The sequence below is a fragment of the Primulina tabacum genome, chromosome 3 (assembly GCF_025594145.1).
Source record: "Primulina tabacum isolate GXHZ01 chromosome 3, ASM2559414v2, whole genome shotgun sequence".
NCBI lineage: Eukaryota > Viridiplantae > Streptophyta > Magnoliopsida > Lamiales > Gesneriaceae > Primulina > Primulina tabacum.
Window position 1 is genome coordinate 10,027,452 of NC_134552.1, and position 25,263 is coordinate 10,052,714.

The window sequence follows — 25,263 nt, forward strand, 5'->3', positions numbered from 1 at the left end:
AAAGAAAACACGTGAGAAATACTATAAACGAACAGAAAATAAGAGATTGGACAATCAAGAGAACATGCAGGGTCTTTACCACAAAAAACTTTAATAGCATTCAAGTGTCATGTGTTCTTCGTGCCTTTTGATCATACGTCCTACGAAGAATCAAATGACGAGAATGATATTTTTGGAAAATTAACGGCAAATTTTTTTTTTTTTTTTTCGCGAAAAAATGGATGCAACAAACTACAAAGGCTTTGGAATGTTGATACCGCAGATATCCTCTAATGAACAATATAATAATATTTTATGCAATATGGTTATTAACATAAGATATTTTGTAACACAAGTTTGACCCTGATTAGTGGCACACATTATATCTATATAATTCAATAATATTGGCTCTTAGTTTATATCATCAGATCATGTGGTATGGAAGGTACAATAAAAACACAAGAATGTATGCATATTTTCTTGATTTTTAATTTCCACAAAACATTTTCCCCCAAAAAAATCAAATAATATAAAAAACCCAATAAAGTCTCGATCTCTATATCAACATATGGCTTCCATTATGCTGCAACGTACTCTGCGGGTAGCTAAAGGGATCACCAAATGGATTCGAAGTTCCCATTTGCTGCGGCTGCTGATAATACTGCGCTGCATACCCGTTATGCGGCACCATCGTCATATTATTTTGCTGCTGGTGCTGGTGCTGGTCCTGGTGCTGGTACTGGTGCTGCTGCATCATTTGCTGTTGATTCATCATCATCGTATGTTCTTGCTGAGACATCAGTGCCATCTGCACATTTGCCGGAGGCGCAATGCTGTTTGACATGGCGAAAGGATCGTGTAATTGATCGAATGCTACATTCTGTGCGGCCATTTCGTACCCGTAGCCTGTGCTGTAACCTGCGTTGTGCAGATGTAGTTGCCTCCTGGACGAGTTATCTTCGTACAAGCTGTCGAGTAACAGCTTGTCGAACCCTCCAGCCTGTGATAGAAGTAGGATTAATCTAGTTTATAAATATAATTCAATTTCTTGAATGCATGCAATTAAATCAATATACCATTTTGGTTTCAGGTGGTTGGGGTTTATTAATGTTGCTTGGAGCTGTCACTAAAGCCAATTCCCATCCCGAACTCTTTCCTATTTCCATTAATGCATTACTATTCGTATACAGCTGATCACTCCCTGAAATTTTAAAAATAAATGTACTGCATGACAATACAAGTGAAGAACGTGTATATAACATCTAGAATAAAGTGTATCAGAAGATTTAAAAGCCTACAAGCAAAACAGCGGTAATTATTGGTTACCAGGTTGAATAATTGCGAGCGCCAATGCATTCCTTTGTTCTAATTCAATGGCCTTTGGATTTATTTCATTCAAACCCTGCAAAAGTTTCACACAAATTTAAGACGCTAGAAAATTTTAAGCCCCCCTCAAGTCCTGTAGCCTTCAAATGGAACATTGAAGGGGAAAAAAACCATACCAGTAGATCAACAGGTTCTTGGGTTAATTGTAGTGGTTCAATTTCTTCTTCAACCTTAGCCTCGGGTTCTTCTAGTATTTCAACAATCTCTTGTTTGTTCTCAACTTCTTCGACTTGTTTTTCGATTGGAGCTGCTTCTTCGGGCTCTTCTGCCTCTTCTTCTGTCTCACGATATTCCTGGCGCATGGTTACACCAATTATAATTGTTGTTTCTTCGAAAACCAGGAAATGGCATGAAAAGAGTACAATTTGAGGTTGATTTTTTAAATGTTACACGAGATTGAGTATCTAACAGAAACAGCACACATATATGCTCTGAAAAAACATTTACTACTACTTCTCTCAAATTTTCTTTGTGGAGCGAGTGTCGGAAATTGAGTGATGAATAGGATAGAAATGGAAGTGATGTTAATCTCACCAGTCTCTTGTGAGACAAAGAACCTGTCTGAGGTGCTTCCTTGATGTATTCCTCCATAGTCGCAAGAAATGAAGGTGGAGGCTGTTCATTGATTAAAAATATTCATCAAACGAACTGTTATGGAATTACCAACGATATTCATCTTTTCAAGGAAGAAGACCTGTCTTAAAATGGGGAACTGAAAAGTTCGAGCAAGATCCAAATTTCTGCAGGACCCGTAAAAGTTGGCTAGATTTTCTGCCTACACAGAACCAGAAATCAACAGCAAGGGATCATGAATGAGATGAATTTGAATGTCGTCTGGCGGATATTATTGTAGATGTTAGAGAGCTGATGCTCTCAAATGGCAAAAAAAAATAATAATAACTTTGCAACTTTTGGAACCATATCCCTCGACTGAATTCAGGGGTCCGACCAGGGAAAAGAAAGTAGAAACAGACCTGTTGTCCAGCTCTTTTGTATATATTAAGAGCTCTAACTGCATTATGTTTAGGCATTTCGAAAAACTGCATGAAAAACAAGTTGTTTTTCTCACTTTTACGCTAAACAATCTTGAACACATTGAATATTTTCGATTGTGAAAGACATATACGATCATTACCATGTCAACAAGATTAATAATCCCATCATTAATGGCACAATATATCTTGAAGCTCTCTTTCAAAACCTGCAGGAACCCAGGACTAATTAATTCACTCACGAACATATGCACTGTTTTCTTTGTAAAACATATAATCTTTGCATAGATTCATACCAAGGCCAATGCATATTGGATGAGGAAATTGTGACAGGCTGCTCCTTCAGGCTGAAATTTTTTTCAGAACCATCAGAGATTTAATGCCCCGCGTAAATTTGAGGTGAAATCAATGTGGGAGGATTCGTTGCAGCAATATTACCTGACAACCGACAAGTCGATACAAAAGTTGTTGCAATGCAGGTAGCTGATCCAGCAACTCTTCAGTGTTCAAGAGTCGTGTCTTGCTATAAGCCTGATAGTGCAGTGCAACAATAACAATAATGAATAAAATGCTTAATTTGAAATCGTTGACAAAATTGTGAACTGTGTTGATGATAGAAATGATTATCGATAGACCTTAGTTACTCCAGGAGCTGATTTTGAGACTCTATCAGACTCTATATCGTAGTTTAAAGCTCTAAAACACTCCAGTCGCTCCTCAAGGAAGAGCGAATACGTTCGAACCCAAGCAGAACAATCCCAAGCTGCATAAATAATCAATCCAAATGTTAAGAAAAGGGAGTTGGATTCTCGCAATTGAGACATTCTAAACATCAATATACCTAAAGGACTAGAGTCATCTTTGAAGTTGGATATTTGAAACAAATGTCCCCTTTTGGAGTAATGCAGTAATTCTTCTCTGAAGCTTTGATCTCCCTCTCTTAGCGTCCGGTGAATAACTATCAAAGTCTTTATAGCCACCTGAAATATGCACCAAGGTCATTAGCCTAAGCATGGTTTGCTCTCGAATCACATTTGCAGAGACTCGGCATCAAGTAATCAGAATTATATCTTAAGAACACATCTGTATTCGTTGTTATCCGTAAATTGCATATTTAAGATTTGGAAAAAGTTGAGTGAAATCTTAAGTTTTGGAAACATGGATTCTTGTTGGACAAATTAAAGCAGGAAATCAGTAGCAGTAGTGAAGAAAGCTAAATGAGTTGTGAAACTTTACAATCCAATTTCTTGTCTTTCCCAATCTTCTTGAAAGTGCATGGATGCAGTAGGCAACATCAGCTCTGGGACGTGATATGGATACTGCGGCAAAAATCCCTGAGGCAAATAAATTAAGAAGTTAATCACCAAAAAAATCACAAAGAGAAGAAATATATATATATCGAGAAAGCATACAATATATACTTTCTTGATTGACAACAAGAAAGGTATTTTAATTTCTTAGGAAGATAAATTCAAGGTATGGGCAAACCATCGTATTGTTGGGTCATATACATATATATATATATATATATATATACACACACACACACGACATTGACTGCGAAATTTCATCCGTAGAATGAAAAGACAGAATTTTGAACAAAACATTAAACAAAATGCACTCACTTCTGACATGCCGTTCCTTTGGAGGATATTCAACATGATTAGTTGCCTTGACAATTGCAATATCCAAATCCTAGGCCAAACCAAGAAAACTTATCACGATACATGAAAACAAAGCAAGGAAATTTACGTGGAAAAACTCATAATGAAGAAATCCTTGAAATAAAAATGCGAACGCACCTTGAATTCACTATTGACCTTGGCGAGGCCAACCGTGGTCGAGTCCTTGAGGGCTCCATAGGCTTTTCTAAAGCTTTCCATCAATAATGACTCAATGCGAGAAAAATTAATCAAATATTTCCATTAAAAATATATGTGCTGAATTGTGTACCGATATATATAGAACAAATGAAGAGATCAAGAAAGATATGTAGAGAGGAAAAGAGGGTTTGATGTGTTCTTCCTCTCTTGTTCCATGCCCTATACTAATTTTAATATAATAACAAAAAAAAAACAAGCCATCAGATTCTGCGTTTCTCTCTTCCTTCTTTCTCTCCTATTCTCTATCTTTGGTAAGTTTGACTGTAATAATATATTTCTGTATGCATGTAAGTATATACGTACTTAATTATACGAAGATAAGAGCTGCAGGTATATTGGATGACAGCTGTTTGTTTGTTAGTTGCTTTCAGGTCATAGGATATTCTCCAATCATTGCAAATTTTGATTATATCCAACGTTATAGCATTTGGAGATTAAATACAGTTATCAAGTTCGTCAATGAGGTGGCAAAAGAAAAAGTCTGTCAATGAGGTGGCAAAGCCACAAGACATATAGATATTTATGTGTTCATCATAAAAACAGATTATTTGTATACAACATTTCTTGAATCACAAAATCATCTCACCCATAAACTTTGTAGGACACAATGGATCGTGAAAAATATCATTTTTCTATATCCAAGGTATATCATTTTTTTTATTTATGTTATGAAAAAATACTGTAATATATTCTGGTTTTAGTCAAAAATATTATTTTTTATATTAAAAATATACTGTGTAAATATATACTGACTCGAGTAAAAAATGTTACTCTGATTTCCTAACTTCCTGGGAGTGGAACTGCGACGGGTTTTCTGGTAGTGCTAATTTTCCTATCTTCTGGAAGTGGAACAGCAAGCCTTTCATTCGGTGCTGATTTTCCTCACTTCTGGAAGTGGAACCGCGATAGCTTTTCCGACGGTGTTGATTTTCGTCACCTTCAGGAGTTGAACTGTGACGGCTTTTCCAACGGTGTATTTATCTAACTCCTTTGGGTAGTGACATGATGATATTACCGGAGCCCTACGTTAAGCCAACTCCTTGCATAGTGATGCGGTTTAGTTCTTTTTAGACTACCCCCTCGAGCTGGCGTCTTTTGGACAACTTCTTGGTTTAGTGTCTACTGGACAACCATTTAGGGTAGTGTTTTCAAACTAATCTTTTGGAGTAGCGTATTTTAGCTAACCCTTTCGGGTAGCGCGTACTAGCCCATTTCTGAGCTATCGCTTTCTAGCCAACTTGCATTCTAGGCGTAGAACTTGTCTTGCTTGGCTAACATCGTCCTCTGGTCCAATGTGAAGCACATATTCAGTGGGTGCTGCTAGCGTTGCTTGCATTACCATAGGCAAACCCCCTCATTTATCACGGTGATGATGCCACAAATGTGTTTGCTATCTTCCAAAAGTTGACGACTCTCCTTATCTTGGTTGTGTTCACATAATTCATAACAAATATAGAAATTAGTGTAGATCAAATATCATCAAAGGTGTGAACTGAAAAAAAAATCCTCGGAGATATCTCTGTAATCTTCTAACATTGCTAGTGCAACCAACCACAACTAATAAGATTGAGCTGATTTCCTTCCTCTCTCCTTCTAATTCCTTCACCTCCACTTGAATGGGCCTCTTGGGTCTTAGAACACACAAACTTTATATTGGACTTGAATTTCTAAGTGAACCTCTTGATTCTACTGTCTATACAAACTTCAGTGTTTTTGAATCATTTTCCAGGGCGTCATTTTACGGTCCGACCGACCATCTCGACGGGCTGAAAATCTCCTCTCCAATTCATCCCAAAGTAGGCTGCAAGTTAGACGGACTGACCACAAAAACTAAAAATAAAAAGAGTAGGTCGAATCTTTTATACGTGAATTGGTCAACCCTACCAATATTCACAAATAAAAGGTAATAATCTTAGCATAAAAAGTAATAATTTTTCATGAATGATTCAAATAAGAGATCCGTCTCACAAAATACGACCCGTGAGACCGCCTCACACAAGTTTTTGTCAAATTAAAAAATATTATATTTATAATATAATTTTATAAAAAAAATTCACAAAAAAATTTTTATTATATCACCGTAAATCTCTCAGCCAGCGAGTCAATCTAAACCCGCCCCGAACTGGCCCGTCTGAACCCGTGATGTTAAACAAAAAATTCAACTAGAGCCCACATAAATGGTCGCAAAACAGGTCCACCCCCGACGGGCGCAACACAGCCCTAACAGCTTAAGTGAAGAAAATGTGAATGGGAGTGTCGAGAAGAAGTTTTTTTTGGTAAAACAAGTGTGTATAATAAGGCCAAATCCTCCAAGAAGCGACCTTCCATGAGCGATCTGAAAGTTAAAATTGCAACATTTAGAAGAAAAGAGAGTGTTAAGTCAGATAATAAAGACGCAAGGTCTCAGAAATTTAAGCGAAGGAGGAATGGGAAGAAGGGAAATAATCATTTGGGGCTTGACGAAGCTTCTCGATTGCAGAGGAGGACGAGATACCTCTTAATAAAGATAAAGCTGGAGCAGAATCTTATTGATGCTTATTCTGCAGAAGGTTGGAAAGGTCAGAGGTATAAAAATCTGTGTCCTGTGATCTTTTGAGAAAATGCCTACTTGCAGATTCTAACTCCTCGATTGTTTTTGTGCTTTTGATGCATTTTATCACAATAAAGCATGTCATCTTAAACGAGGCTAACCAATCTGCATAAAATGTGCATCAAAGTTGTTGCATTTGGTGTGTACGCTAGGCATTTGACGTGGTAGATAGGAGGTACATGAATATATTTGTAAAATTAAACTTGAATAGTCATCATAAAATGCGTGTGAAGGGCAGCATTTCAGCCTCTCGGTGATTCTGGTACCCGACTATTTTTATGTCCAGCCTAGAATGAATTATTTTGAGTTACCATAGGTGTATATAGAGAATACAGTGTACAGTTTTTCTACAAAGTTCAATCTCTAACTTTAAAATTTGTTGTCTCTTCGAAAATGTTTGGTGTTTGCTGTATGAGTTAACCTCTAGGGCAATATTATGACAAACTGTGGAGTATCAGTTACTCCTAGTTCGTGAAACATCATGATTTGCACACTGCTAAAATGAGTGGACATTTTTCTCCAGCCGAGAGAAGATTAAACCAGAAACGGAATTACAAAGAGCCAAGAAGCAAATATTGAAATGCAAGCTGGGAATACGTGAAGTTATTCATCAGTTGGATTTGCTTAGTTCTGTTGGATGCATTAATAATTCAAAAGTTGCTCCTGATGGATCAGTTCATCATGAACATGTAAGTTTTTTTCCTATGTGTAATTTGTAAGGGAGTTTCGTCTAGTGTTTGATTTTCAACTACCCATGCATTGACAAGCTAATTGGAATAGTGCAAACATGACTTTGATTAGTGGTTTACCATCTATAGCTCTAAATATCATTTGAAGTGAAATATCATGCTAATGTTCCTTGAAATTGGCTTCTTTGTAATAATATGATGGTCAGAATGAAGCTATTTTATTTATTCTTCAGTTAAAATTAGGAATTCAATATTCTTGTTTCAAATTCAGATAATATGTTCCAAATGCGAGTTGCGAGAAGCTCTACCAGACAACGACATTATACTTTGTGATGGGACATGCAATCGTGCTTTTCACCAAAAATGTCTTGATCCTCCTTTGTCAACTGAAAATAGTGAGCCTGTTTACCCTTATTTTATCATTTTAGTGGGGATCAAGTCTCCCCTTTGAGGAACATCACACATCTGGAATCATTCGATGTTCTTTTGTGTACTCGTGTAATGAAGTTATTGATTTTCCAGTTCCTCCAGAAGATGAAGGATGGTTTTGCAAATTTTGTGAGAGTAAGATGGAAATATTGGAAGCCACGAATGCTCACCTTGGTACCAACTTTTCTATGGACAGTAATTGGCAGGTTGGTTGTTTGAAAAAAGAGATGAAATTCATTTTCATGATTCCAGTTCATAATTTGATAGGATAGCATCATTTGAATCATAACAGGACGTGTTCAAAGAAGAAGCTGCATTACCTGATGGTGGAAATTCTGTTGTATGTCATGAAGAAGAATGGCCATCGGATGACTCTGAAGACGATGACTATGATCCAGAAAATCCGGAAAGGATTGAATACTGTTATGGTGATAGTATCTCTGGGTCTGGTGATGATGATTCTGGATATAATTCCAGCTTTCTTGGGTCGCTTGAGGATGAAGCACTTCTTTCCCCTGGAAGATATGAAGATACAAAGGATGATTCTCTAGAGTTAAACGGACTAGACTCGGATGAGATTTACGCTGGTGAAATTTTATGCCGTCCCAGACAGCGAGCAGCTGTAGACTATACAAAATTATATGATGTGAGGATTTAAAATTTATTTAACATTTTCTCGAGAGAAACTATTGCAATGAGAAAAATAACATGTGCCAGCACCTAAAACATCGAATAAGCCACTTTTCCATAAGTTTTTATATAAATAATCTGTGGTGTGGTATAATTTTCGTTTTGAATCACATAACAGTCGTGAAGGCACTTGGTGCGAAGTAATTCCTATACACATGAATACCTATTGATCAAACTTTCTTGACTTGATGACTTTGGGTCGTAGGTCCTCCCCGTCCAAACATTTGGTATCAGGAGGGCTCCTAATTCTTTGTTTGAATGTGTTTTCACATAGTTGAATTTCCTGTCTTTAGGAAATGTTTGGAAATAATGCTCTTGAAAATGAACAAATTAGTGAAGATGAAGACTGGGGTCCCACAAAAGGAAAGCGGAAACGAAAGGAGGCTGATGCTGCAAGCACCCTCATGACTCTAGGAGAAACCAATGGAAACATTTTAGAAGAAGTGAAAGAGACCCCATCAGACAAGAAGGGTAAAAGATCCATTTTCAGACTCCCACATAATGCCGTTGAGGTATCATACATTGATTTTAATCTTGTCCTCACTATCCAAATGATGTGCCAATTCTGTTTCTAATGTGTTGTTGCAGAAGCTTCGACTCGTATTCGCCGAGAATGAACTTCCTGTCAGAGCTGTAAGAGAGGGTCTTTCCAAGCAGCTAGGCCTAGAATTTGAGAAGGTGACCGTATGGTTAAGCCTACCTTTGTCTTATTAGAATCTAAGAGTGTTAGGATAAGAAGAGCCTACTCGTTGACTCTTCAATTGGAAACAGAAATCGTAAGAAATTAGACCATTTTTGTTGAGCATGATTTCCCCACAAGCTTAGATGGCATTTTTATTTTACCATTTGTAGGTCAATAAATGGTTCAAGAATGCGCGCTACATGGCACTAAAAGTCAGAAAGGCAAGGCAGTTCCTGATTAAATTTGCTTTAAACATTTCATGTTCTGTTATCTTCCGTTATTTTTTCATAACTTCTTTCATTTGAAATCTTCATGTCCATAGCAGTATGCCTTTGCAGTCCATTAAGACCTTGTACAACTGTTCATTTCTCTTGAAAACCTTTAATATCTCATATATTCTCTAATTTGCATTGCATCATTGATGCATTACTCAGTGTGCACAGTTCTCATTAGTTTGAAGTTGAATTTGTTAACAATCAAACATAGCAGGCAGAAATATCTAAACCGTCTGGGGATGCCGGTTCCATTCAAAAGAAAACTCTGTTTGAAACTGCGTCGGATGAAAATGCTGATCAAATGGCACCAGAGGATAATCTGACATCACAAACTATTAAGACTTTTAAAAAATATACTAGAAGAAGGAACAACTACCTGCTGACGAATTCTTTAATGAAAAAGAAGAGGAAACGGTCGTTGAAATCGCCAGACATGAGAAAGGTAATATGTTGTATTAACTTTTCGCTCTTACTTTATGCTGGTTTTCATCAAATATGTTCTAGGATAACAACCCTTTATTTTTATGAGCATTACCAGCAGGGCCTGATTTGCCCATTGACTTCTGCATTCCATCCTGTGTTTAAACTTCGTAAAACCATAAAATACCAATGCTCTGTTTGTGTTACATTTGCTTGTCGGGATTCAATAAATTGAAGAAAATTAGCATATATGCATTATTGACATGATACAAGATTTGTGTGAAGCCGTTCTTTGGTATTCTTTGAACTTTGTAAGATAATTATATGAATGCATATTTATCTTCATTTTGTGTACTGAACTTTATTTCATGCAATCAGAAGATACCAGTAGATTTTGGTGATGATGAGAGCCTAAAACATCTAAGGGAGAAAGCAAAACAGGCTAAGAAGAGACTGAACAGCAAGAATAGGGTTGATTTGCTAGAAGCAGAAGCTGACGTGGAAAGACTCTGTCAAATTAAGAAGAGAGTGGAGAAACTCCGGCAATCTTTACTTCAATTTCCATGCCAAATGTTTAGCAAAACCAATGCAACTACTTCAAGTGATTCATCTGTTATTTACATACCTGTAGCTGAAGTAAGGGAGAAAAGGTGACATTTTGTTTATCTTGCTAATATCTCCTTTGATTTTATAATTTCTTGCTTCTTACCTTGACCTTACCTCTTTGCTTAGAGAAATAGAATGCCTTTTTTGGTGTATGTATACATAGGTCAGGTATAGTAAGATGACCAAGTTTTGCGGTGACTTCAAACAAACAATGAGCAATAAGTTTCCCTTGTAATTGATGCTATCATCGTGAAACTGGGGGAAACAGGAAAAGAAAAGAAAAAAGATTTGTATAAATAGCTACCTTTATTTACTCTATAGGTAATGGTTATTTGGTTCTTGAGATATTGACATATGACGGTGTGTTTTCCCATGTTAAATTCGACTTGCCTGCTATGGGTAAATAACCAATTAACCCAACCGATGAAAACATTGCCTCAAATGAGCCTTAAGGCCCATGAGGTAAAACATGAGTCGAAGTCGAGATTATTTTAATATGTATGACGCAAAAATTGAGGGTATTTCCGACATGATGTCAAAACTCCAGCCCGAGCTAAATAACTTAATGATATTAAAAAAATCGGGCTTGTAATCAAATCATTCAAAAAATCTCGAACTTGAACTGAAAAATCACTTCTTCTGATTTCTAGCATAAATTTGAGTTTTTGTGCCCTTTTGTTTTGTGCCAATCACGAATATCACTCATAATTCAACAAGTTCTAATGCAACACCAGGTAACATTCAGGTCCAATCGACTGCATTGAACTTGTGGACAAAACAAAACACTATTTTACGATGACCACCTAGACCATGGCTTTGGCACTTATGTTGCCGCGTAATTTAACTCTGGAACACCCCTCCTTTGTCACCGTCGTGATGAAATGAGTGCACGTAGGTAATTAAAAAAGGAGGGTGGGAGTTGGGGAGATTAAAATAGGGCTGCACCAGGTTGGTGACATATCTAAAAACCAACAAACATAACAAAGCATGGTATGGAGCCCCACACAGAAGACAGAGCATTGCTCTTTCAATCTTAAAAATTATATCATTTACAGCATCAGCCCGTTGTAGTGGAGACCATATGAAGCTTAGATTTTTTATCGTTCAGATGCATGTAAAATACATTTTCTCCCCAGAATTTAGTTTCCTTGTCACGATCATGAAAGGTCCAGAGAACCCTTACTCTTTGAACAATTCAACTTGCGCCTTTTTGCAGCTAGTCGAGGTCTCAACTGCATATCACGTTATGATTATGTTAGTAACTTAGAAAACAGAAAAGTTATTGCCTTCTTAGGCAACTGTAATTAACAGGATCTCTTCTCCAAAACCAGAAATCAAAGGGTTTTTACGGCAAATAGAAGTAGTAAATGAGGTTTGTAGGATTAAGATTCCAAATCCGACATCAGGAATAAAGGAGAGCAACTGTTCAATGGAAGTTCATTTGAACAGGTACAGTTAGCACCAAACTTGAATCAAAATACACCAGAAATTATTAATGTGAGCAAAACCATGATTTGTACTAGCAAAAAGGGATAAAGAAAATGTAACAAGCCATGAAAGGGTAACTTTACACACCAGTTCTATGTACTTCAACTGTTTCATGACTTCTTCTGTGTCAAGCTCCTGAAATCATAAGAGATGAGCATATCAGTACACAATGAAACCGCTTTATAAATGTGAAATAGATGCAAATCAAACATCATGAACTATCTCCAAAATAATAAACATTTTTCGGGCGCACGTTAACTTTGGAGGAAAACAATGATACTGAATGAGCTTCACCATTTGCAAGCACTTAGGTGGCATTAAAAATGTGTGGGAAATTATGGAAAACAAGAACTATTAGCATCTGTTCTCCCGCACTGGTTTTAGCATCCAAGATTTTCATTTTCACATTTGGGGCACAAACTTGAAATGAAAGGAATTCATTTCTACATATAAAAAGACCACCGAGTTTTGAACATGTTCCAACAGATCAATTTCTGAACATTTATGGCAGGAATAAATAAAATCTGAAAGGCAGCACCTTCTGTTACCAACACTCCTTTGAGATTTTGGTTTGCCATTGGGTGTTTTAAGACATCATTCTTACATCTTAAGAGAAAATGAAGTAGGCCTTCTGGAGAATGACACAGAACTATGTTACTGCAAAAGAAAAAAAGAAATACCTGGGGTACAGCACAATCTGCATGAGCTGGATCCCAATGAATACTACAAAAGCATTCCCAATTATCAGTTTGAACTTCAAAAAGAGGGGCCCTGCATGTGTCAGCAGAAAAGATAAATATTTGCTTTTGTGTGTGTGTTTATGTGTACAAGACATACACACATTTGAAAATAATTTACTGTTCAGAATATAATGTCGTGAATTTACACGGTAGATGCATTGATAAAGTCAATATTCGCCTGCGTTAATCGTATATTGAATTGATTGATTTGAATTATATACATACCTAGGCACAACATATAAGTTTCCATGATCAAATAGTTCACTTCTGACACCAACAAATAAAAGTAATTTGTTTGAACGACAATATCAATGTTATACAACTAAACCAGATGGATACTGTGAAATAGGCAACATCTCGACTATAAAACGTCATTAAATTTGAGAAAGCATGCCACCACCCAAGGAAGAGAGTCTATTAGTCACCAATGTATTAGAGTGTTGAGAGGGGGCGGCATTGGGCCTGTGTGTTGGATAGCCCCCTTCTCAACCCTCTAATATATTGGTGACTAAGAGACTCTCTTCAAATGGAGTGAAGCCAGCACACGGTACACGGGATACAGGGGGACAAGATCAAACCAAGTAGCGAGGAAGCCGGCCAATCCATCATGTAGGCACAGAAAAGATAGCAAACTAGCTCATCAGTATAGCTAATTGTTTCTTAGAAGCATAAACCTCTCCTCTTTGAGGGACAAGCATGGGTGCAACCCATTGAAATTAAAAAAAAATCCCACACCCCAATGTCGTAATCAAAAAATTGAGAAAGCTTGATTCTATTAAAGTTTCTATCCCCATAAAATGTCCTGATTCTTCCACTACATCCTATGACTTAATTTTTTGCTCTCTATCCAAGAGATTCAATTATTGATTCCGAAATCTCTGAGGATTCTTTAATGAGGTAAAACAATTTTGTCAATTCCTCATCAACATCCAAAAGGCTAAGTTTATGCTCATAATAATTCGGAAGTGAAATCAAAAGTATTTACCTGCGCCATTTTCCACACATGGTTCCATCAACACCTTGTCCAATGCCTTCAATCATCTCCCGACACTGAAGCCAATTGCCAATAGAACTGAGCTTCAAAGGTTGGGTCTTCCATTCCTGGATAAAATCATGAAATTTACCACTTAATACTTATCCTAAACATGACGCCAACTTAATACAAAAGCATTATCCTCTAAAAATTTACCCATGAGCAATCATCTCCAAGAGGATCAATTTCTATCGGGACACCATTAAGATCACATTTACTGCAGCATTTGTGAACATCAATTACACACAAGGTTAGCTAGTAGTTGGTCTAAGAATTTAATCATAAGCTGAAAAGCAGGAAAGGGCATTAAAATACAAGGAATAGAACCTATTAAATTGAAAACCCAACTAATTGGACCAGTGCTAATCTGGGACATGATATAAGTCGGAAAGATTACAAGACATAAATACAGAAGTAGTCGCTGGCCGAGAAACTAAATTAGATGAGCAAAGGCTGCAGGCAACCTTCATTAAAAATAAACTTATCATGAAATTTATTGCCATAGAGATCACTTGACTTGGTTATTCTGAACTAAGATTTATAGTACTATCCTATATCTCCATACTGTGAAAATATAAAGCCATAAAGAATAGAGATGGAATTTCAACATGTACCAATGGTAGAAAGAGCACATTAAAAAACTAAAATATAAAGACAAATATTGCATTACAAGGAAGAAACTGCAAAACAAATATGGTGCAATGGTTTTAGTATTGTGATTAACCATTATAGGCAGTGGGATAATATGCTCTTCCAACTGAGTATGATTACAGGATAACACTGTTATTTTTTATGACATGTAAGAACAACTCCTTACGAAAACCCAAAACACAGTATCTATGGATGATAAGAAAAGTTGGACTTCGAAGAATCACCAAATGATCTAGGGCAGATGAGAAAATGGTGTTATATAGGCGAGTTAACCAAACAATAATTATCTTATATCGAGAAGCAGATTTAGAGGTTATTATAATTTTGAAAAACATATTATCCACATGTGCCTAAGAAAGATAAACAAAAACGTCAGGGCTATCTATCAATCTCACATCATCCATTCGATGATCTCATCAGCACTTGCACAGAAATTTCATGCAGAGAAAAATTAGCAAAGGATTAATATTCCAACTCAACTTAAAGGACTGCAAATAAATTAGGAACCTACCAATCAATGGGACCAGACCAATCAGGAACACTTGCTTGAAATTCATCACCAATTCGCACACTCGACATATGTGGCTCAGTATCTCTGAACATGAACTCCAGGGATCCTAGTTCACCTACTGATGCTGAAATGCCATTTTTTCCAATCTCCGTGCTGGTATTCAAATTACCAGAAGATTTCTCCTTCAGTATTTTGTGCTTCTTTTTCAAGCAAGAGTTGCAAAGCCATTCACCAGCAGGTATTCTTGCAGCACGAGGTTCGCAGCAAGTAATATGAAAGGCATCTTCACAATTATCACAAATTAACAAGTTCTTCGAAGTTTCCAAATGCCCACAGACTTTGCATGTCTTTGAACAGCATCTGCTGCCAGAGATACCAGTATTTTCAGCATCTGCTTTATTATGTCTTGTCCAAACTTTCTCAAGCAGTCCCAGACTTCTTAGAATTGAAATGCATATATCTCTTTCTGAAATATCTGGCACCTTCTCAGTTACCAAAGCACCAGAAGAAGAGCACTCGCCTGCATCCTCCACATCAATTTTCAAGTAAGCCGATCCAACTTCCAGATTTGACTTTGAAGATGAACAATTATTGCCACAAACGACATTCAAAGCTATGTCCACATCACTTATCAAGGCCTCTTCAGAACTTGCCCGTTCCCCAGTTGGACACTCATTAAAGTCTATTACGTTATCTTGATTACATTCTACTGCACACACAACAGGAGGCCGTGCGGATTCTATCCTTAGTTCAGAAATTTTCTCTTGGGGAAGCCCAGCAGGAGCAGCATCAGAACTGATGGAAGAGCGGCAACCATCACTACACTTAGCACCAGAAGTTGGTTGGATTATGCAACTAGAGCTCTTATTCTGCTTCCTACGATGATATACAAAATACGGCTCAAATTTTTGGGACATTGGACTGTAGGTGGATTGCTGGAAACAATTTCCTACACAGTTTAAGGAACATGAACAGTCGTAGATTTTTCTCCCCACGTGAAAAGCTTTTCCACAGCCTTTTATATTATACTCTCCACACATTGAACAATTTGCAAACTTCTAGTCCTCGGAATTTAATCATGTGCGAGTCCAGGTTTCATGAAGACGGGCGCATAAGAAGCAATTTGACAATTTCCATGTAATAGATGGAAATTTGCATCATCATTCACAACTGAACCACAAAAAAGATTTAGAAATTCAGGCACCCGAAAAAAATTTATAAGTAGGTTTTTAGTGGACAAGTTCTATCGAATAGATGGTAAGAAGTATTAGTCAAATAATAACATCCAGGTACTAAAGATATCATATCATGACTAAAGCACAGTGCATGCACTAGATGCTATATTTGATGACTTCCTGTTAAAGGTACCTTCATAAACAGTATATCGTACACTATTCACCTTAGTAAGAACTAGTAAGGCAACACACGATTTTCTGTTTTTATCTCATTGCATTGACACCTTAGTCCTCTTGTGGATTTATTGTACCAATATCTACATTTTGCTTTGGGAACTAACTCTTTGTCATCAGATTAACACTATCAAGCATATAACACAAAAGAAAATATATATGAATCCCACAAACTCCATTGAAGAGAAATTGTTGACTCTTTATTCCACCACAAATACCAAAAAAAAAAAATTGCAACAAAATGTAAAGCTTTGAATATCTTCAAAAAAACACAAAAGGCGTATTAGAAAAAAGAACAAAGCCATTTACTCAAGAGAAACCGCCTAAGATTGCCTTGATCAGCCTCCCTTTCCCTGAAGTATCTAGCATCCAGTCCATATTTAGAAGAGCAAAAGGCCTAGAACTCCCAGCCTTGAGATCTCAAGCTTGTAGGGGAAATTCAATATATATCTTAACACAGAGAATTACAGAGATAAACAAGAGGTCATTTTTTAAGAAACCAATCCGGTTCACAAAATAATCACAAAAATCACAGAAAAGTGATCGGCGACCAATCTTTATTACTAGGGTGACAATACCTCTGGTTTAACTCTCATCAAAGACCTGCCTTCAGAGCAGTATATCTCTATGTTCTTTCATGTAGTTGAATAAACCCTTGATTAGCCCCATGAATTTCTCCTAAACATATTGTGTGTGGCATATTCTAATATGTACCACTGTTGTTTGACTTGTTTCTAATAGCTTTTAATGAAATTTAACAAAAAAACAAAGGTAGATGAACAAAAGGATCCAGTAACATGAGTTGTACTTGTCTCTTAACTAATGCAAATCTGTGATTAAGCGGAAACCTATCTATCCAGTTTGGACTGAAAGATCAGATTTAAGATGGGATCCAAAATTATTTCTTTATATAACACAGACTATCCTGATAAAGAAATCTAAGTTTGTTTTTGGTTTATTGGGGATCATATTATCTCCCTTTTCTTGCACACATTTTACATAAAATTAGTCTAGATTATCTTTGTATTCTAAATCTTTTCCTTTTACATTATATCACCAACCAATGTCAAGAAACTCTCGCAATGAAACAATGCTTGTGACCCATCTCTTATCAGATTAATTCATCTCACAAACAGTTTATCTTTTCACAGAAATCACAGATTAATTCTGATCTCATTTTCCATTTAGGTTTTTCCGGTAAAACATTGCTGGCTTTCTCAAAAATAAGCAACTATTCTACAACAAAAACGAGCAATCATAAACAAATTAAACAAAAATTCACCCTTAACGTGAATTTTGCACATGCTGTTCAAGTATACCAGATAATCAACAATCAAAACGCTGCCAGGATCAAACAAATAACTACTTCAAAACCTCTCCCACGTGATTTCCAAAAGAGAGCACAACGCAAAATTGAAGAATGAAAGAAAAGTATCAAAATATTGAAATTATTTTACACCTTTAATCCCCCATTGCAACAGTTCATGAGAAGGCTCTTGTCTCCAACAAATTTTAAAGGGTTGGGGGTTTTCTTTCTTGGAGAATGATGGACAAATGGGGGGGAGAGGGGAGAACGCTGCAGCCGTGTACCATATACAACGGTATTTATATGTGCGAGCAGATGTAAAATTGAATTAAATTATTCCAAGGCCAAAAAAAAATCTCTATCTTTTCCTTTTTTTCAAGTACAAACTTTTTATTATTATCATCACTGAATTTTAAATTAAGATTTCAAAAGAGTTCATAGTTTCTTGTTAAGTACTTTCATGGATTATGCAAAACATGGATTTACAAACTAGTTTGATCAAACCATGCAATATCATGACTTGACTTCAATTAAAAAAATATTACTAATAATAGGTAATCATTTTTTTTTATCGAAAATAGCGAGTTATTTCGTTATGGATCATTTTCAAATGAAATTTAATATGATCGCAACGACAACAATAAAAAAATATTATCCAACGATTTCCAGATACATCATTTACATTCATAAACTTAAAATATTCAATATTTATGTTGTGACTAACTTTTAAAAATCTTTTTATTATGGTTTAATAAATACAAGAGTAAATATGATCCAAGTAGATCGTGAGGTATTCGAGTTGATAAAGTAAGTGGACGTTTAACTAATAGTATGGATTTCGATTCCTCTTACCATTACATTCGTCTGTCGCCCAGAGTTTGCTCAATGCATTTTAACTGACTAACCTGGTTTGCAGCTATGTAGGTTATTGTGTTAACTAAGTTATTTATTCAACGGGCATGGAAAGATGCTGGTTGCATATTAAATCTTCTTAAAAAGGAATAGGATCCAATGAATATCTTAAATATAGCTCCTCCATATTCACATTTTTTATTGCTTCGTAAAAATGGTGAAGTGATGGCGATATTTAGTTACATGATCTTGTTTCACAATTTAATAGATATTGATGGGTTTGAAATTATGTAAACGAAACGAATCGAGTTGAATATAACGGCAAATCTAAGGTTCGAATTTGGCTCTAATTAGTTTTATTCAAGTTTGAGCTCGATTCGAAGCTCAATGATTTTAAAAAATTTGCTCGACTTCGGTACAAATTAAAACTATAGCTCAAGTTCGACTTGAAATATTCGAACATGTTTGCGAATTTAAAAAAAAAAATCATAAACTGTCGGATTTGCATGCTTATTGTTTTACCAAAACCCAACCTCTTAAAAATTCATCTTACATTTGTGATTATTATACAAAAATTATAGGATATAGACACACATATATGGCAAAAATTTCCGGCCTATACGTGTTCGTCCCAGATTACACAATTATGTCAGCCTTTTGTAATGGATTAAATAAATGGGCTCGGAATTGATCATACGTAGTAGCCCAAGTGTACATGATATTTGGGCGCAAATCGGGCAAGAAAGCCCGGATTATGTTTAAACTTCCCCAGAATTCAAAACGCTAAGTATAAGCTAAATCCCCAAAATAAGTGTCTAGGGTTGCATTAAAGACTTGGTGTTAAATTTTGAGATACACGTTTCTTTTAAATGTAGGCTTTGATGTTTTTATTTTAAAAAAATAAAAAATTTCAAAACGAAAATGTTACGTTTCGTGTTTTTTTTTTTACTAAAACTATAATTGTTCGATCAAAATTCTAAAATTTAAGTGAATATCATTGTTTTAAAATTGATTATTAAGAATTTAGAAGTCCTAAAATATTGAATGTTCCACACACACTTATAAAAACTACCTTAGGTTTGATTAGAAAGGCATTTTCTCAATGATCAATTTAATATAACATATATTCGACTCTATTTAACTCATAAAAAATATTATTTTTTTATGTCGAAAGTGTTAATTTTCATTTAGGATACAGCTCGGTTCAATTAATTTTATATATACAAAACTGTCACTTTATCGAATTACGTAGAAAGTTGTTGAGGAATTCTAACAACCTTTTGAGAACACACATTTAAGATAAAATGCAAACGAACACACATATATTTCCACCACGAACTCTTCTCGACACTTCTTTATTCATGCCCATTGTAATCAAGAAAGAAAAACCCAAAAATAAAATAAAAAACTGTCAAAATTCAAGAATCCACTCCTCTCACGAATCGTCCCTGCGACACAAACAATAAATCAGATAAATTCGTGGGGAATTATATTAAATTAATTAATCAAGAAAAAGTGTCCAGATTCTTTTATTAATTACCTTCATCCTGGGCCGTCGATCAGCGTTGACTTTTCTGACCTGATACCTGATTTTCTTAGAAAAGAGACGCGTCCGCCGTTTTTCTTTGTAACGCAGCACGATGGCATCCCTTTCACCTCCGAACAAATCTATCTGCGCCAGCCTCGCCTGCACCAAAATAAATATAAATTAATTAACATTTTTTAAAAGTCTATTAAAATAAATTATAATATATTTGGATTTAGTTTATCCTAGCATGAAAATGGTAACCTAAGATAAAACCCAGTGGTACGAAATTAATTTGAACATGGGTTCACAAAAACAACGCCGAATATGGTTTATGATATGTTTTCATTAGTAGTGTAAAATAAGAGATCGGTCTAAAAAAATTTGACTTGTGAAATAGTTTCATGGGTGTTATATGACAATTTATTACATTAAGTTCAAATTCATCTCAATTCTAATTTTTGGATCCGTCCATGCATAAAATTACATAAACTCCATTTAATAACCAAATTACACCTCGAGGCATTTTCTCTTCTTTATTAGGAAAAGAAATAGAATCCTAAGATGGCTCCTTATGAAATTGTTTGTTTGAAAATTTCTCTAATTGAACGTAGCGAGATGATTCTGTCTCATCTTGGGGTGCAAAGGAACCAAATGAAGTCGAATAATAGTAAAAAAATTAAGGCTCAAGTTTGTTTGAATTAGGTATATTCGAGTCCGTGAAACTCGAAAATTTCAAATATTTTGACTCGAGCTTGACTCGAAATGAAGTTGCTCGAAATATTCGAACATATTCATGAACTATTCAAATTATTGCTCGGATATCAAGACTCAAGAACTTCGTTGAAAAGTTCGAAATATCCAAAATATTTGAAATATATATTTATTATATAATTATATTATATTAATAAAATAAAATTCACGACCTATGCATACCTATCATACAAAATAATTTTGACTTGAATTCAATAAATTCGAATAAAAATCAAATATTTATCGAACCAATTTAAAAAACTCATGAACATGTTCGTTTCATTTACACCTCTAGACTAATCAACTCATAACCCAAAGTTTAAAACTAAGCATCAACGGTATCTACGTACCTGAACATCACTTCTTTCTGATTCTGTCGTCGGAGTGTCGCCGGAAAAGGGCGAGCCTTTATCAGACCACTCGCTCAAAACATCGTCATAGTTCAATTTTAGGAGCAGCCCTCCATTTGACCGAGGAATTGGCCCCTCCTCAGCACCACCATCACTAGATATATCAGCCGCTGAAATTGAATTATTCTTCCCTGATTCTAAATTCTTGATTGACAACATTTTCTTCACCTTCCTTTTCTTCTTCTCCACTGGAGATTTCACAACCTTTGGAGTTAAATCAAGCATGTTTACAGCAGGAAATCTCCACCAATCTCCCCCCTCATCCACATTTTTCATTGCCTTCAACTCCCTTCTCATTCCAAAACCGAAACCGAATCCTAATCCTACCGGATAGCCATAACAAAAAGTGTTCATTTGCGTAGCATTCAAAGTATTGGATTCATCAATCAATTCATTGCTCATGCTCAAATTCCCCATGATACTATCAATACCCTCCCCGGTTTCCTCATCTAGTATAGATTCTGCGTCGAAGTCTTCTAGACTATCCTCGAATGGACTCGGCTGGGAATTGATCTCCCCCGGACTTTGACAAGGCTTTTCAAATAAACTCACACATTTCAGCTCGATAGGAGAACGGGGTCTTTCTTGTATTGGAGGATGCAGCAAAAAACACGAGCTGTCGACTATCCTCAAAGGCGTGAGCAAATCCGAGGGCTCTAACAACATGGAGTTCTTGCTTTTTTTATCGTGCGGGTCTGTGAATTTGCAAAGTTTCGTGAGGTGTTTGGTGGAAAATATCTTGGGATAGGCAGTGGAGAGGATTGCTGCCGCTTCATCGTACTTCTGGTTGGGCCTTTTTCGAGGAGTACGAGGTTTCCGTGTGGAGATTGCGCACGGGGAATTGCTGGACTCGGAGAGGGTGGAGGATGGAGAGGGTGAATGTGAAGCCCAAGAAGTCGATGGGGATTTGATGATTTCGATGTTCAATCTATATGCTCTCCCACCTCCACTTATACAAGAAGACATTAGTAGATACTATGAAACAGCTTTTCAAAAAGAGCGGAAAATAGAACTTAATCAAGATCTCGAGTACTGAATAAGCAACTCAAATACAATTCGAGAGCTTAACCCTGAGAGGCTTGAGATGGTAGACTGAGAACCTAAGAATCTAAGGGGAGATCGAAAAATTAAGGCCCTGACTGGAAATTGCTATTGATGGAGCAAATAAGATGTCAGACAAGGAATTTGAGAATTTAAAAAGAAAAAAAAAAGGGACTCGAAGTGGTAAAAAGGCTCAACGAGAAGAACCTTAAACCCTGGAAAAGTACTATATTTTCACTACAAACCAGACTTTGGCACTAATTAAAAAAAGTCAGAAGAGCCAAAATCTTTAGCACTCGGAAGAAAGTAGCATTCTTGGACATAAATATCTCACGAAATTCCGAAAGAAAAATCCCAGAAAAGGCAGGAATCCTCTACCAAAACAATCCGACCACAAAAACAGAGAATATACCCCGGAGAGGAACGTTTAGAAGCAGAGTATATACGGGCTACATTCGAACGAGAACTTGCGAGGAATTTTGAGGTGGGATTTCGCTTATGAAGCTAGGAGGATTGAATCAGACCGCAAAAGGGACTTGTTATTTAAGTATTTTGGGTAGGTAGAGAGAGTCACGGGAGGAAGCAGAGCAGATAAAAGGTTAGATTCTGGGATGAATTCTGTAAATATAGCAGAAGAACACACACCATGCCTGTTACAAAACACACACTCTCTCTCTCTGATTAAATGAAGAGAGAGAGCGGGAGAGATCGACCGGCGAGATTAGAACAGAGAAAGGGACAATAGAGCCTGCAGTTGTTTGGTGGTGGACCGCCTTCTTAATTCTCCTTTTTAACAGTCTGCCGTTTTTAAGTACGATGGTTAAGTATCTCAACTAATTAATTTATATGTAGTAAAATACCCCTATCTTATATTCCTATTATTTTTCATTGGCTTCCATAATTCCACGGTCCCAATTTTATATACACGATATTTTTTAAACCATCTCTAAATATTTCATTTCAAAATAAAGATTATGCTTAAAAAAAGTTCCGAAACAATAGATATTTTTATTGCCGTGCTTTTAAGTATTATGTAATAGACAAAATCTTGTGTGAGACGGTCTCACGGATCGTATTTTGTGAGACGGATCTCTTATTTGGATCATCCATGAAAAATATTACTTTTTATGCTAAGAGTATTATTTTTTTATTGTGAATATCGATAGAGTTGACCCGTCTCACAGATAAAAATTCGTGAGACCGTCTCACAAGAGACCTACTCTATATAATTTGTTTTCTCGGAGAATTAGGTTGGTAAGCCTCAATTAAGCTCTTTTACTGCAAAAATTTTGTGATACGGTCTCATAAGTCAATTTTATGAGATATATATTCTATTTAAGTCACATATGTAAAAATATTTCTTTTTTGCCAAAAAATATTGTTTTTTATTGTAAATATGAGCAAAGTTGACTCGTCTCACGACCAAACATCTGTAAGATCGTCTCACAATACGACTAATTTTAGTTACACATATTTATGTGTATGTTTACTATGACACAGGTCGATTCGATCTATATAGTGAATAGTAATACCTTTTTATATAAAAATATTATTTTTTTCTTTAGTCTAGTCGATGATCTCTCTCTCTCAAAAGTGATTCAATATGAAATTTTCTGATAAGCATGCACGGCGTTAATTTCATTCATCTAGTTCAAAATCTCGATCAATTAGAGTAGGATACATTGAATCATAATCATTTGGCTACAGCCGCATAAACTGACTGTTACCATATATCTATTATATACCATATAATAATTTACTCAGTATTCTCTCCAAGTGAAAATGTATTTATATCATTCAAAATAACCATATGATGGTAAAATTCAACCTACCTTAAGGCTATTTTTGGCTGGGAAGATTAGATTATTGAATGATTAGTAAGTAAATAATTAAAAAAATTAATGGCATAGAATATAATATACGGTGATAAAATAATATTGTGTTTGATATGAACTTTTTATCGTGAAATAAATTAAGAATATTTTTTTGACAAAATTACCCTTGTGTTATATTAAAATTATTTTTTTTAGAGAAATTATAGAATTTGAAACAATGGTATGATTAGAAAAGCGAGAGTTTTTTTTACGGTCAAATCTTGTAATTTATTGAAAGACTAAGATGTTATTAATCAGAGATGAATCAATAGTGGAAGAAAAGTGATAGCTAGCAAAAGGGGGTGAGATAAGTTTATTTTCCTTTAATCAGTTATTAAAAATCCAACCAAACATTGTATAAACCGATTAAACCAACCACTATCTAAATCAAGGCAAAAACTTGTGTGAGACGGTCTCACGGGACGTATTTTGTGAGACAGATATCTTATTTGGGACATCCATGAAAAAATATTAATTTTTTATGCTAAGATTATTATTTTTATGTGAATATCGGTAGGATTGACCCGTCTCACAGATAAAGATTCGTGAGACCGTCTCACAAGAGACATACTCCTAAATCAATTCCTTGTATCAAATGGGCTTTAACATCATTATTCTAATAGTAGATCTAATGACTCGTGATTTGTCACGTGAACGTTATGATATTAATTATACATATATGTGGAGATATGGATCATCGGATACATGATTTGAGCTGCTTGAATCATCCAAAATTTGACTAATTTGGTATTAATTAAAGCGTATATAATCAATATACTTCTTAATAATCAAGGGGCATGGATGTATTTTCATTATTGAGCTCAGTTTATCATCAGAGTAAAGTCCTCTCTTATCTGACGACGTGGAGCAAGGCTATTGGCTGCGTGGGATTTGGAAGGGTTGACGTGGGATGGACTTTATTGGTTCGTGGATTTTTCACGAGCATCTAGAAAATACCGGTGGGTGCAATGATTTACAAGGTTTTTGGTGTTTTGTGCAATTGTGTGGCACCGAGTGGTCATACGTTGGGCAATTTGGGTTCATTAGAT

General features: G+C 35.8%; 4 protein-coding genes across 6 annotated transcripts; 1 reads left to right on the plus strand and 3 right to left on the minus strand.

Moving 5' to 3' along the window:
• Nucleotides 1–370: 370 nt before the first annotated feature.
• On the minus strand, nt 371–4,701 carry LOC142540113 (putative clathrin assembly protein At5g57200). The gene is made up of 15 exons (XM_075646030.1): nt 4,160–4,701; nt 3,983–4,052; nt 3,594–3,691; nt 3,199–3,337; nt 2,993–3,120; nt 2,796–2,888; nt 2,654–2,704; nt 2,501–2,566; nt 2,340–2,405; nt 2,060–2,140; nt 1,900–1,980; nt 1,482–1,658; nt 1,306–1,381; nt 1,056–1,180; nt 371–979 (listed from the first exon to the last, which is right to left on the minus strand). Exons 1-15 carry the CDS (start codon nt 4,238–4,240, stop codon nt 536–538), a joined length of 1,776 nt encoding a protein of 591 aa, XP_075502145.1. The 5' UTR covers nt 4,241–4,701; the 3' UTR covers nt 371–535.
• A 1,683-nt stretch (nt 4,702–6,384) lies between these two features.
• On the plus strand, nt 6,385–10,680 carry LOC142540114 (pathogenesis-related homeodomain protein-like). 2 transcript variants are annotated; one of them, XM_075646032.1, is made up of 10 exons: nt 6,385–6,805; nt 7,354–7,519; nt 7,791–7,914; nt 8,042–8,154; nt 8,241–8,594; nt 8,932–9,150; nt 9,227–9,316; nt 9,491–9,541; nt 9,810–10,037; nt 10,397–10,680. In XM_075646032.1, exons 1-10 carry the CDS (start codon nt 6,567–6,569, stop codon nt 10,667–10,669), a joined length of 1,857 nt encoding a protein of 618 aa, XP_075502147.1. In that variant the 5' UTR covers nt 6,385–6,566; the 3' UTR covers nt 10,670–10,680. The 2 variants fall into 2 exon arrangements, with proteins under 2 accessions (XP_075502147.1, XP_075502146.1); XM_075646031.1 differs by having other exon boundaries at nt 6,386–6,805; nt 10,394–10,680.
• A 668-nt stretch (nt 10,681–11,348) lies between these two features.
• On the minus strand, nt 11,349–18,063 carry LOC142540115 (uncharacterized). 2 transcript variants are annotated; one of them, XM_075646034.1, is made up of 8 exons: nt 17,913–18,045; nt 16,763–16,903; nt 15,045–16,214; nt 14,039–14,099; nt 13,835–13,950; nt 12,790–12,880; nt 12,197–12,244; nt 11,349–11,853 (listed from the first exon to the last, which is right to left on the minus strand). In XM_075646034.1, exons 3-8 carry the CDS (start codon nt 16,082–16,084, stop codon nt 11,779–11,781), a joined length of 1,431 nt encoding a protein of 476 aa, XP_075502149.1. In that variant the 5' UTR covers nt 16,085–16,214; nt 16,763–16,903; nt 17,913–18,045; the 3' UTR covers nt 11,349–11,778. The 2 variants fall into 2 exon arrangements, with proteins under 2 accessions (XP_075502149.1, XP_075502148.1); XM_075646033.1 differs by lacking the exon at nt 16,763–16,903 and having other exon boundaries at nt 17,913–18,063.
• A 1,841-nt stretch (nt 18,064–19,904) lies between these two features.
• On the minus strand, nt 19,905–23,084 carry LOC142540116 (protein CHLOROPLAST IMPORT APPARATUS 2-like). Its single transcript, XM_075646035.1, has 3 exons — nt 21,240–23,084; nt 20,152–20,298; nt 19,905–20,059 (listed from the first exon to the last, which is right to left on the minus strand). Exons 1-3 carry the CDS (start codon nt 22,263–22,265, stop codon nt 20,030–20,032), a joined length of 1,203 nt encoding a protein of 400 aa, XP_075502150.1. The 5' UTR covers nt 22,266–23,084; the 3' UTR covers nt 19,905–20,029.
• Nucleotides 23,085–25,263: the final 2,179 nt, after the last annotated feature.

Excerpts from the sequence above, each read along its gene's own strand:
- LOC142540113 (XM_075646030.1), bottom strand. The coding sequence starts at position 4,240 with ATGGAAAGCTTTAGAAAAGCCTATGGAGCCCTCAAGGACTCGACCACG. Across the intron at positions 3,338-3,593 it reads GAAAGACAAGAAATTGGATT|GTGGCTATAAAGACTTTGAT; the intron begins GTAAAGTTTCAC and ends TGCATATTTCAG. Across the intron at positions 980-1,055 it reads AACCACCTGAAACCAAAATG|GCTGGAGGGTTCGACAAGCT; the intron begins GTATATTGATTT and ends CTTCTATCACAG.
- LOC142540115 (XM_075646033.1), bottom strand. The coding sequence starts at position 16,084 with ATGTGTGGAGAGTATAATATAAAAGGCTGTGGAAAAGCTTTTCACGTG. Across the intron at positions 13,951-14,038 it reads TTGGAGATGATTGCTCATGG|GAATGGAAGACCCAACCTTT; the intron begins GTAAATTTTTAG and ends GATTTTATCCAG. Across the intron at positions 12,881-13,834 it reads ATGTGTGGAAAATGGCGCAG|GGCCCCTCTTTTTGAAGTTC; the intron begins GTAAATACTTTT and ends TGACACATGCAG.
- LOC142540116 (XM_075646035.1), bottom strand. The coding sequence starts at position 22,265 with ATGTCTTCTTGTATAAGTGGAGGTGGGAGAGCATATAGATTGAACATC. Across the intron at positions 20,299-21,239 it reads CAGAAAGAAGTGATGTTCAG|GCGAGGCTGGCGCAGATAGA; the intron begins GTACGTAGATAC and ends ATTTTGGTGCAG. Across the intron at positions 20,060-20,151 it reads ATCGACGGCCCAGGATGAAG|GGACGATTCGTGAGAGGAGT; the intron begins GTAATTAATAAA and ends TTTGTGTCGCAG.
- LOC142540114 (XM_075646031.1), top strand. The coding sequence starts at position 6,567 with ATGAGCGATCTGAAAGTTAAAATTGCAACATTTAGAAGAAAAGAGAGT. Across the intron at positions 6,806-7,353 it reads GAAGGTTGGAAAGGTCAGAG|CCGAGAGAAGATTAAACCAG; the intron begins GTATAAAAATCT and ends ATTTTTCTCCAG. Across the intron at positions 10,038-10,393 it reads AATCGCCAGACATGAGAAAG|AAGATACCAGTAGATTTTGG; the intron begins GTAATATGTTGT and ends TCATGCAATCAG.